This window comes from Dama dama, chromosome 1, assembly GCF_033118175.1.
Source record: "Dama dama isolate Ldn47 chromosome 1, ASM3311817v1, whole genome shotgun sequence".
Classification (NCBI taxonomy): Eukaryota; Metazoa; Chordata; class Mammalia; order Artiodactyla; family Cervidae; genus Dama; species Dama dama.
The window spans coordinates 51,589,018-51,601,916 of NC_083681.1; the positions used below are offsets into that span (position 1 = coordinate 51,589,018).

A 12,899-nucleotide genomic window follows, 5' to 3' on the forward strand; every position below is an offset into this window, starting at 1 on the left:
AGTGTATTAGTATTTGTAAAGTTCCTGGCACACTGGATACCCAAATCTACACTCTGCTGATCCCAGCCCACTCACCACCCTTGGTCCAGCTCTCCCCTGGGCTCTGGTGACACACCCAGCTGCCTCCCAGGCATCATCTCTTCCCCCCACACCCCACATCTTCTCAGGCACCAAGGCCTGGGGCTGTTGTGTCTAACTTTCCATTCCTGCTGCCACTGCAGGCCACCTTCTCCTAGACCTGCTCTCTCTCCAACCTCGACCCCTCCTTGCCACAGCCAGAGTGACTTTCTGAGGATGTATGTTGGTCACACACCGGGCCCTTTGAAGTTCTCCACTGCCTGCAGAGAAACTCCTTACCCGCAGGATGTGGCCCTGCTGGCCTCAGCTGCATCTTCACTTCCTTGCCACTCTGCAGTGTCTCACACAGGGTTTTCTCTCTGCCCAGAACATTCTTCCTGCCCAGCCCCTAATTCAAATTGGCCCTTCAGGATCCCCTCACTGAGAGCCTTTCCTCACCTGCCAGGCCAGCTAGGGGCCTCCTCTGTCTCTGTGCCTCCCTGCTTTGGGTCTGCCTCCCTCTGTCTCAGTCAGGGAGCTCTTGAAGGAAGCCAGGATGGGAGCAAAGCCCTCTCTGGGATCAGGCCTCAGAGCCACAGAGAAAGCTTCAGGAGATGTTTATTAAGTGACTAAATTCTCTTACTCGAGGACTTGGCAAGACTGACAGTCAAAGTCTGTAGCGGCCACCAGGAGTCAGCATTTGCCTAGGTCTGCTGAGGCCATTCTCCCAGCTCCTGGGGCTGAAAGACCAATGCTTCCAGCAGCCGCTGTCACTGAGCTGCCAGGCCCTGTGCTTTCTATCCAGTATCTTGTTCTCCCAACCACCTTGTGATGTAGCTATCTTACAGATGAGAAAAATCAAGGCTCAGAGAGGGTAAGTGATATGAGGTCACCACGGCTGGCACAGCTGAACTGTGGTCTTTAGACTTTTTTTTTTTTTTTTAAAGACAAAGTATCAGAGAATCTGGGCTCCCAATTAAGCAGAGCTATAGGGCATTCCCTGCCATGCTCCAGTGGTGTGCCCACGGCCTCCACCACCAGGTGGGCGATTCTAGCTCCCTGGACTTCCCTGGTGGTCCAGTGGTTAGGAATCCACCAGCCAATGAAAGGGTCACAGGTTCAATCACTGCTCCACATGCTGCAGGGCAACTAAGCCCATGTGCCACATCTACGGAGCCTGTTCTCTAGAGCCTGTGAGCTGAAATTACTGAAGCCTGCCCACCTAGAGCCTGTGTTCCACAACAAGAGAAGTCACTGCAAGGAGACGCCTGTCCACTGCAACTAGAGAGTAGCCTCCTCTTACTGCAACGAGAGCAAGCCTACATGTAGCAATGAAGATCCAGCACAGTGAAAAATAAACAAAATAAAAATTACTGAAATCCTTCCCTGCATCTTCACTTCTTCATTCTGGCCCTGGGTACCTAGGTCTGAGCCTGGAGGGTTAGTATCCTTGAACTGAGGGACAAGCAGGGCTACAGGACGGAGGTGAACTTGATCCTGGGAGGCTGTTAACAGTTCCACTATCTGGGGCAAGCACCTCCCGGGACTGCAGGAGACTGCTTAGAGGACACAGAAGCGGTCATCAGGAGATGACCTGACTCGGCTCCTGGCACAGAGTGCCCTCCATTCCCCTCAAGCCTCCCTTTCTTCATGGGGCAGCACACACTTGCCTCACCTCAGAAAGCACATGCATACCTTAATTTATTTGGAGAATCAAGTCTGGAGGGTCAGAGATGGGCCCAGGCATTCCAGGGAATGAGGCAAGTGTGAGGAGAGGGGTTGGCAAGAGCTTGGAGGGGTGCCAGCTGGGCAGGCTGCACCTCTAGTCTTTGCAGTCCTGGGCAGCAGAGTGGGCGGGGCCAGAACCCTGTGCAGAAGACTGCTCTGGGTTTTGGTTCTCCAGTCACTACTCAGGTGTTCAGTCGCTACTCAACCTACTCTGAGGTTGCTGGCCTGAGTCTCTTCCCTAAAGTCCAAACTGTCACCTTTGGGACTTCCCTGGTGGTCCAGTGGTCTTTGGAAGGTAGGAGGCACAGGTTCGATCCTTGGTCAGGGAACTAAGATTCCACATGCTGCAGAGAAACTGAGCCCGTACAATGCAACTACTGAGCCCATGTGCTCTGGAGTCTGAGAACCGCACAAAGGAATCTGAGCCACAGCAAAAGACCCCACGTGATGCTACAGAGATCCTGAGTGCCGCAACTGAGACCCAATGCAGCCAAATAAATAAATATTTAAAAAACCCTTCAAAACTGTTGTCCTTGCTGTGCATACGGATTGAGGTCCAGAGAGGATCCAGCAGAGCTGGGGTAAGAATCCAGGCTCCTGATTCACTCTTCTCAAAGCTGGACTCAGGTTCTGCAGAGGTGCTGATCCATCTTCTGGAGGCCTCCAGGTTCCAGGTTCCATTCCCAGTTGTCTTTCTGAGACTGTGGGCAAATCACAGTGGGTGGATTTTCCCCACCTGTGAGACTCTTCCTGCTCCATGGCTCTGGGCCTCACCAATGGGGACCTGGCTCTTTCCGGGCTGGTGTACAGACATGAGTACCACCTCCTCTGCCAGCCTGAGGCTTGAGAGGGAGAAGTGACAGAGGCTCTTGTCCTGGGCTCCTACTGCCCCTGGTTATCTCCCTGTCCTGGGAGAGGCACCTTGGCTTGAAACTGCTGTTCCCAAGTCACCCCCACCAGACATAAGCCCTCTGGTGACAGGAATGGGAACTGAGTCATTTGTGTCTCCATGACCAGAACGTGGCCTGGGACAGTAAGTTGCTGACTTGACAAATAGTGATTGAGTGGAGGTGGTCCTGACTTTTAGTTCTTCTCTGGAGGAATCCTGGTGGCATGAGGTGTGGACCCATCTGTGATATGTGAAATGCTGTATTTCACACAAACAGTTTATATTTCATAGAAACAGTCTGGTATAGGCTGTTTTCTTTTTATAGATGCACATTCACTAGTCAAAAATATTTCAGCTTATCTCTGCATTATCTTATTATCTTATCTCGATTCTCCTGGGTCTTATGAAGCTGGTACTGTGTTCTCCTTCCCACTTTACAGATGAGAAAAGCAAGGCCCAGAAGGGTGAAGCGATGAGTCAAAGGTTACAGCTAAGTGAGGTAGCCCAGGCCTCTTGACCAGGTGTTTCCCCTGCTGTTCACAGGAGCAACTGAGTGACAAGAAGCATGTGTATTTGTTCAGCACACACTGTGGAAGAGGTGTTCCTTTCTGTTGTTTCGGGATAACATTCCAGTGAAGTATTTCCAGACCAGAGATCTCTGAAACAGACGAGGCAGAAGTATTGCATTTGTGTTTTTGGCCAGTGGGACCAGGGAAAAGTGGTCCAGGAATGAGATGCCCTCTGGAATTAATTCTTGACAGATCAAGCGGTAACAGCTTCTAAGAGGAAACTTATACTGGTTGTCTTAAGTTGTAGGATGTGGGGACAAATTACAACTCTCTCCTTGTAAACTTTCTGTAACTTGGTTGTATTTTTGTCATGAAAAACAGCTTCATAATGAGCAATTAAATGCAATGATTCAGATAGATTGTGTCATAAAGCCGCTCAGAGGCCGAAGAAACAACTTGCCTCACTACTGAAAGCTTTGGCTGGGTTTCCTGGGCAGTGAGTGAAGGGTGCAGCCCAGTGAGATTACAACCCAGAGGAGTTTGCTTTGGCCTCGTGGCGAGTCCAGTGGCTTGAATCTTCAACTTCTGGCCATCCCGAGAAGTCTGTTTTAGTAGTCTTCTCAAATACTGTGACTTTTTTGTGTAATGTTCTCATTGTGCATCTAGAAACTGAACTTACCTGGAACATAAAGGTCGGATGAGTCCTTAGAAATCATCTCATTCTGCTTCTTTTAAAGCTGGGGGGTGTGGCAACTCAGTGGAAAGGGCATCCATCAAGCGGTGGCAGGGCTGCAGGATATCCTTCCACTCATTTCTGTCTGCCTGTGGCTGTGGGCTGGGGGTGGGTGGGATGGCTTATAGAGAAATGGGATTCAGGTGATGTGCTGTGACTCTGGTTTGGCTGCCTCACATTTAGTTCCTATGATGAAGGATGCTCTGGTGTAACTCTGATATAGGGGTGAGGCAATCAGCTTAATTCTGTCCCCTGGTCATAGACCAGGCCTCTGGTACCAACGGTAGTCTTAAATGTGAGCAGCTTTCACTAGCAGCGGAAGACAGAAGATGGACATGATATTAATGTGTACTGATAGCCTTTAACATATTTATGGTAAGGCACTTTCACACCCACTCCTTCCTTTGGGCCTTATGACAGCTCTGGAAGGACAGCAAGGCACAGTTCTGCAGGGGAGGTGCTGAAGGGGGACCGTGATGCTGAGGAAGACCACCCTGTGCTGCACAGACACACGGCATTACTAGGTTTCTGATGGGGACACTGAAGACGGGTCCCACAGCTGTCAAGTGGGGCCCCGGATTTAACTCAGACCTTCTGAGTCCAAAGTCCACGTTGTCTTCTATGCTGTTGGTGGGAGTGTCGATGGATATAATCATTTTGGAGGCCAATTTGGCAACATCTGACAAAATTAAATCTATGCATACTTTTTGTGGTGCTAGTGGTAAAGAACCTGCCTGCCAACGCAGGAGATGTAAGAGATGCAGGTTTGATCCCCGGGTTGGGAAAATCCCCTGGAGGAGGGCATGGCAACTCAGTTCAGTATTCTTGCCTGGAGAATCCCATGGACAGAGGAGCCTGGTGGGCTATGGCCCACAGGGTCTCAAAGAGTTGGACATGGCTGAAGCGACTTAGCACACAGCATGACAAAATTAAATACACAAGTACATTTTTAACTCTTAAATTACATATTTAGGAATTTACCTGATATTTTTACTGGAACAAATTTATAAACAATTAGGTAAAAAGGTATTAATTTCAGCTGATAGCAAATGAGTGGATACAACCTCAACATCCATCACTATAGGAATGTTTAAATCATGCTATACCCAAACAATGGACTATAATGCTGCCTTCAGAAAGAATGAGGTAAATCTAAATGTATTATATAATTTCACATATGAAAAGGCAGTGTTGGCACATGTAAGTTCTATGCACAGAAAACATCTGGAAGATTACATATCACACTTGCCCAGCTCTCGAAGAGGAGGGTTGTGGGGGCCCTCCCCAAACAGTGGTCCTCACTGGGGTGGCTGGTAGCCAGATGGACTCAGTTTTCTATCTGGAATCCTCCAGCCATCCCTGGAAACAGTAAAATCTCCTTCTCTTGCCTTATGACTCCTCAGGTAGAGGTTTAGGAAAAGGATAGAGGAGTACAGAGTGCCCACTGCCTGGGAGTCAGCAGTCACATCAATCTGAGGGGACTCAGTGGCCTCCTTCTGGCCCTTGCAGCTGTAGATTCAGGGCTCCCTCCTCAGCCCCCTCAGCACATTCTCTGTCTCTCCTTTCCAGCACATATCATACAGTACTGTCCTCAGGTATGTATGTTTTTTTTTTCTCCATGGAGAGAACCTTGACGCCCAAGGCCACAACATATTCATTTTTATCTCTAGCTTCAGGGTATTACCCCTGGCAGGTAGGGTGGCATGAAGGGCTGTTTGTCCCCTGGATGGCTTAATGTACTTCGCTCTCTTCATACCTGTTGTAAGATTTGAAGGAGGGCCTGCGAGTGTCTTTAAAAGCAGTACTGTCTATTTGGAAAAGCCTGTTTACCCAAATCTTCTTATAAGAAAAACTGAGAAAACATTAATTCCATTTTTTTTATTATTCAACATTTTATACATAATAAATACAAAGTTTTTACAGCCACTGTAAAGAAAGCACTTCTGCACAGAGGCGCCTCCTCTGAGCCCAGCCCTGTGCACTGTGACGTGGGGTTACATGTCCTGGAGGGACGGGTTCTTATTAAAAAGGAGGCATATTTTTACAATTTTGTTTTTTTAAAATAAAATTAGCAGCTCTTCCAAAAAATATTTTAAAATATAACAAAAGATTTCAAATAACTCTCTGAGAATGTGGAAAACCCAGATTCAAGGACAATTTTGCTAGCTAAAGAGAAAATACAAGAGTGGGTGGCAAGAACTGCCCAATTTCAGCACTTTGAAGATTTTTAAAGTGCTCTGAAGATTTTTAACTTGTCCACAAACTTTAAAATCTTAAAAAAAAACCCACCCTTTTAATTTATTTTGTAAACTTAAGAATAAGTTTGATAAACACAAAAAGACCTCAAAAAGATCAACAGGTTAAGAAATGCAAAAAAACAAAAACAAAACAAAAAAAAAATCCTCAAATCACAGAGAAAATTCATCAATGGGTACTGTTACAGAAGTGATCAAATGACTATCTGAAAACTTCTTCAGCTATGACCTTATTTCTGGTCAAAAATCCCATGGGGACATTTGGCGAGCATTTCAAGTTTTTAGAGAGTCTTAGGAGGGATGGCATTTTCAAAGCAAAAGACAACTTTTGGATTAAATTCTGAAAATTTTGATTTCTTAAAAAAAAAGAAAAAAAAAGCAACTGGCAAACATCCCTTAGTCCCAAAGTAATGTACTCCCTATCTTCCATAGGAGGTGGAGGGCCACCAGAGGCCTCTGGGAGCCACTGCTGTGGGCCTGTTAGTCTGCAGAGAAGGCTCCTCCTGGCTCTCCCTGTGACATGGAGAACTTGTCCTTTCCTTGTCAATTTGCACCGTGCAATCCTTTTGTCCTTCTTCATAGGAAGCTGGTTTACTCCTTGAGCCACAGATTCTTCCTCCCAAGGAAATGTCAGGTCAGTGGGACCTGGGAAGCTGCATTCTATGTGGTGGGTGGCTGCTGGTCTGGGCCAGCCACAACTTGGCTGTCTGGGCCAGTGGACTAGTTTGGGAATAAAATAATGCTATGTGCCTCCCCAGTAGAGAAGCTTGACAAGGCAAGTATGTGTCCCCAGTTTTATCAAGACATTCAATTTCTAAGGATACTGGTCATGATAGTATATGCTGCAAAAATTAAGATGAAAAAAATACCCAAATATAAAAAGAACACTAAGTCAGCTCATTGCAGATCTGGAAGCTCCATTTCTGCTTTAGCTGCAGCCTCCTTTCTATTAGTCTATGTGATGGACAAGATTCGGCTACTAGTTCAGCCCCTCCATGTTAGCTCCGCTAATACTAAATGAATGGCATAAATATTAACACAAAGGACACTGTTAATTGTTTTAAATCTGTTAGCTGTGGAAGAGATGTGCATTATTGCAATCAGTGCCAAACTCAGGGCAGTCTACTTTTTTCCAATAAGGTTTCAGTTTCTCAGTTTGGGGACCAACTGTGGGGAGGAGCCAGCCTCTCCTGAAATCCCTCCTACCGCTTCCTTATGTAGCCAACATGATCTGATTAAACTCAATCAGATAAGCCAAAGCCACTTGAAGAAAGATGAGAATCTTTGCCACGTCCTCGTGGCCACAGTAATATACTGTACGAGTGCACATGATCAGTATCTCTGTAACTGTGCCCTGAACGAGGCCTGGTCTTGAGTCTCATACAAAAATGGGTCCCTGGTAGGAAGGAGGACTGTCCCCCTTCTCTGCTTCTAGGGCCCACTAGGATTTGTGCTGTGCTAGGAGAGATGACATAGAAAATGACAACAAAAAAAGGCACGAAATATTAAAAACGTGGGAGGTGTCAACCAGGCCACCCGGTCACATACAGTCCTCCTTGTTTTTGCTCTGTTCGAGTCATCATCATGCAAGCAAAGGTGCCTAAAAAACAAGACTGGCCAAACTCCAAGCCTGGCCTTGATTGTAGCAGTAACGGACAGGCAAACCCATCATCACACCAGTGTGATTTCCACATCCTCAATCTTCTCTGCGGGCCTTCGGTGGTTCTGCGTAGGAGGAGGGGGAGCTGCCCGGACCTGAGCAGGAAACCATCACATGGTCAGTCAGCTTCCTGACTCAGTGGCTGAAGCATGGAAATCCGACCAGTCATTTATTCAAGGACATGGGCACCTGAGGGCTCTCAGAAATGTTCTAGGCATGTGCTTTCAACTTAATTTTCACAGCTTCTTACATTGAGAAGGACAAACTGCTCTGGATGAAATGTGAAACTCACGACTCAGGTTCTTCCCTGGGCTGAAAGCCTCATGGCCACAAGAGTCTTTGTAGTCCTGAAAATCTTGGCCCAAGCAAAGGCCTAGAGTTGGAAGTGAGAGAGAGCAATGCTTGGAGAACTGAAAAACCTTTAAACATGTCTTGGAAGGAGAGATGCAAGAGATGAGACTAGAGAGACAGGTTAGGGTAAGTCATGAAGGGCCTCATTAAGTCATATTTAAAAATCTGAGCTTTATTCTGTAGGCAAAGAAGTGTCTTTTGGGGATTTTAAGCAGCAGTGTCAGATGTGTGAAAAGATGACTCAGGTAAAAGTTTGAAGAAAAGAGTGGTGGAGGGCAAGAATACAGGTTGACAGTTTTGGAGCCTCCTGTGGTCGTCTGAAAGAGAGCTGATGTTGGCTGGCACTGGGGGAGTAGACGGGGACAACTTGACAGTCATCTCTGGGTAACCCTGGCAGGCCTTGTGATGACTCTTCATGAAAGGCAGGGTCAGGGAGGTGTCACGAGTGATGCCAGAGCACTAGCAGGATGGGGGTACCACTCACCAGGACAGGAAATATGGGAGAAGGATGATGTCTGGGAAGGAAGATAATTAACTAGTTTTTAGCTGAGTTTGGGGGGTTTGCTATATATACACTAAGATTTCGACAGATCTGAAGCTCACGGAAGAGACTGGATAGGTAGTTATAAATATGGGAGTTGTCAGTAAATACACGGTTATCAAAGTCTTGCGAGTAAATGAGATAACTCAGGAGTAAATTTAACGACTTTAAGAGCAGTAGCCCTGGGACTCCTCTGGTTGCTCAGTGGTGAAGAATTTGCCTTGCAATGCAGGGGACGTGGGTTCAACCCTTAGTCAGGGAACTAAGATCTCACAGGCCATGGAACAACTGAGAGGCCGACCTGAGTGCCCAACTACTGAGCCTGCACACAGCAGCTACTGCAGCCTGTGTGCACTGCAGCCCACACTACAGAGTCCATGCAGTGCATCGCAAAGATCCCACACGATGCAACACAGATTCCACTTGCTGCAACTAAAACCTGACGCAGCCAAACAAATAAGAAAAAAAAAAAAGAGGGAAGCAGTCAGTGGACGGAACCCTGAGAAGCATCAACAGAGTTGGATAAAGGCAGAGAAGCCCTCAAAGGTCAATGAAAAGGAAGGCCAGGAAGCAGAAAGCAGACCAGGAAAAGTGTGGTGGAACAAATGGGTCCACTTCTCTGCACTATTGCTCTTCCCCACTAGTTCACATTACTGTCCTCTCTTGCTTGGACCATTGCTCCAGCCTCCTAACAACTCCCCATGTTCAGTCTGTCACTTTCCACTCATTTTCCACCTAGCTGCCACAGTAGTATTTTAAAAATGCACAGCTGGGATGTCCCTGGTGGTCTAGTGGTTAAAAATCTGTCTTCCAATTCAAGGGATGAAGGCTTGATCCTTGGTTGGGGAACTAAGATCCCACATGCTTCAAGGCAACTAAGCCCACTCACTGCAACTAAAGAGAAGCCCATGCCCACCATGCCCAGGGACAAAGATCCCACGTGCTACAATTAAGACCAAGTGCAGTCAACATAAAATTATAAAAATTAGTAAGTAAAAATAATTTTTAAAAATGCACAATCGGTCATTTTACTGTCTGGCTTACAATCTTACAACAGCTTCCTATCACATTTAGGATCACGAACCAAGTCCTTAAGAAGGCACTCAGTATCTGCTGGATGAACAAAGACAAAGGTTATAAGTGGCTCAAAGAACTATGTCAAACGCTGGTAAGAGGGTCTAGGAAAATAAAACTGCAAATATAACTAGATTACCATGTGGAAGTTATGACCCTGGAAGAACTGTTTTACAGTGAGGTGGTGGGATGGATTCGATGGCAGCTGAGTGAGGGGTGGGTAGAAGTGATCATTTGTAAAGAATAGATTTTCTTTGAGAATAGAAGCTCTCAAAACTCAAAAGGGCACGAATTTTATATCATCTCACTGTCTGTCAAAGAGGCAGGTGGAGGCCTGGATAAAAAGTTCTTGGTAAACGCCTGCTGGGAAAAAAAAAGCTTCTGCTTTAATGCTCACAGAGCCTGTAATAATTTAAATACACTTTCCATAACTGTCTCCTGGCAATCTCACCATGGCTCAGTGAGGAAAGTGCCAGCGTAATAAGCTAGACCTTCCAAGATGTGTTTATTTCTACAGCCTTCCTTTTCCAGAGCTCTGTTTAACTTCCCAAGTCCATTGCAACCTGGCATGGAAGGAATTAGTAACAACACAGGGGTCATGGAGCTCCATTAATTTCTAACTTTCAATCTGGAAGAACTATGCACTCTATTACTCTGCTAGATAAGAGACTTACAGGTCGTAGCTTCCCATATGAGGTCTCAGGAGTATGCCTGGATGCCTGCGAGAATCCTGGCGATTCGGCATGGAAGCTGTTTTCTAAGGGGGGGAATCAAAGGAGCTCAATTTATTTGTGTTGCTGAGCAATAAAGATGGTAATTCAGATCTGTTTACCCTCAGATGAACACGTGGCTTTCTGAATCAAAGTGTATTTTGATACATGCCCAGGAGACCCCTTACCGTTTGCTGAAGGAGAGCGGGGGAAGTACTGGGAGCCCCTCTTATCTGGGCTGGGGTAAGGGCTGCTGGGAGGCTGGTCGTACAGCGGCAGTGCAGGCAGGGAGCCGGGCGGTTTGGGGGAAGGAGAGACCTGCAGCAAAGGGAACAGAGGTTACACAGTGCTCACTTCAGGAAGGCGATCAGCTGGCTTCTCTGCTCCTGGCAAATTACCTTTCTCTGGAGCTAAGTTATGATTGTTAACTTTTCTGACCAGCCTCATTAGAAGCAAATGAGCCTAGTTTGATGGCTAAGTTGAAGACAATCTCTCTTGGTAAATGTCACATGCATGCATGCTAAGTCACTTCAATTGTGTCTGACTCTTTGTGACCCCATGAACTGTAGCCCACCAGGCTCCTCTGTCTGTGGGAATTCTCCAGGCAAGAATACTGGAATGGATTGCCATGCCCTCCTCCAGGGGATCTTCCCGACCCAGGAATCAAACCCACGACTCTTACGTCTCCTGCGCTGGCAGGCAGGTTCTTTACCACTAGCACCTCCTGGGAAGCCGCACTTGAAAATATGTGGGTTATTTTTAAGTATCTTTTGATACTGATTTCTAACATAATTCCACAGTGCTGAGAAAAGACTGTATGATTTCAATACCTTTAGGCCATGACATTTTTGTACCTTGTTTTCTGTCCCTGGATATGTTCCAGTGTCTCCTAATTTACAGTCTATGGGAACTTAAAGAGAATTTGTATTCTACTATTGTGTGAAAATTGTATAAATCTTAATTACGTTGAATTGGTTCACAGTGCTTTTCAGGCCTACTATATCCTACTTCTCTGAATATTCATTCTACTACTGTTTGAGAGTTTGATATTGAAATTCCATCTAAAAATCTTAATTTATCTACTTAAAAACTAATTGTAATACATGGTGGAACTATATGCAACCTTGCTCTGTATTTTCCAAGTCTCCTGTGAATGTGTTATCATCCTTTCACAATTTAAAAAGAAGTAAAATAAAAAAGCAAATGAGCCTAGAATAACCACACCACCACCAGTTTTGTGTTGCATTTAACTTTTTCCTTCTATAGATCTCATTATACTACTGATTTTAGTTTAAATTAAACAGTTACCAAGTCAAACCATTCTCTAGAGTTCTATTGAACTCTATTCTATTGAAATAGAGTTCTATTGAAAACATCAAATTAGTCAATTCAGTGAAGAACAAAAAAAAGGACAAGTTGTATTTTTCGGAGAAGATAAAATAATTGGCTGAGTTTCTGACTTCCCCAGGCTTTGTAATTGTCATGTTCAGTCGTCATAATACTGTACAAGCAAGATGGGCAGACATATTCCTTATGGTCCTGGACCTGCCAGGCCTGTTGTGACATATCTGAATTAGGAGTTTTCCGTAAAGACAAGTTTTGCTATTATGAAGTAAGCCTTGGGCCACTTGAGTACATGGGGCTCTGGCAGTCTCATTAGTTCTCTGAAAAGGACTAGCAGGACCTGGGCTGGGCAGGGAGTTTCTGATAGTGAGGGAGAGAAAGAGGGTGGTAATATTTTTACTGTATAAACTAACCACCAAGACAATACATTCCCTCTCCGATTTCTTTCTTTCTCCTCGCCAAACCAGTCTTTTGTAGGTCACACACAGTTTAGTATTTTGGTTCCTCAATTCAGAGAACAGAATGTGGGAGATGTGAAGAGTAATATAGCCATTGCACAAGAGCCTGACTGACAAGTCTCTGCTTCCCAAATTCAGTCTTATGGAAACTTGGCAACCAAAAATTGGGAGTGGTAAGGGTGAGGTTGAGACCGCAGCCCACTTCTGTGTAGGTCAACAGACTCTTTGGAAGTTATTTTCTTTAAACCTCTTTTAATTCAGCTTTCTTCCCATGTTGTGCACCTGAATCTCTCGCATCCATGGAGTGTCACCATTTTCTGAGGCTGAAAGTTCTTCCACTAGCACCGATGGGAAAACTCCAATCCGCCCACTGAATTCTCCTTCCCAGAAGCCATCATCATCCTGGTTTTCTTTGTTCAAGATTCGGATGATTGCTCCCTCAGGAAAAGATAATTCATCATCTGTCTGGCCCTCGTAGTCATAAAGTGCTTTCACGAAACAGACTAGGTAGCAAGAGAGAAAAATACAGTAAGCACACTGACAACCAGGTAACGCTTACTACCACCCCATGCACAAGTGACAATTAAAAG

General features: G+C 45.7%; 1 protein-coding gene across 3 annotated transcripts in view; it reads right to left on the bottom strand.

Moving 5' to 3' along the window:
• Positions 1–5,779: 5,779 nt before the first annotated feature.
• The window catches only part of FCHSD2 (FCH and double SH3 domains 2), a 259,190-nt gene continuing 252,070 nt past the window's right edge, over positions 5,780–12,899 (bottom strand). For all 3 annotated transcript variants that reach the window (XM_061149638.1, XM_061149628.1, XM_061149647.1), the window contains exons 17-20: positions 12,592–12,812; positions 10,696–10,825; positions 10,472–10,554; positions 5,780–7,926 (exon numbers count right to left, since the gene is read on the bottom strand). In XM_061149638.1, coding sequence (XP_061005621.1) covers positions 7,843–7,926; positions 10,472–10,554; positions 10,696–10,825; positions 12,592–12,812 — 518 coding nt within the window. In that variant the 3' untranslated portion in view covers positions 5,780–7,842. The remainder of the gene's footprint in view (positions 7,927–10,471; positions 10,555–10,695; positions 10,826–12,591; positions 12,813–12,899) is intronic.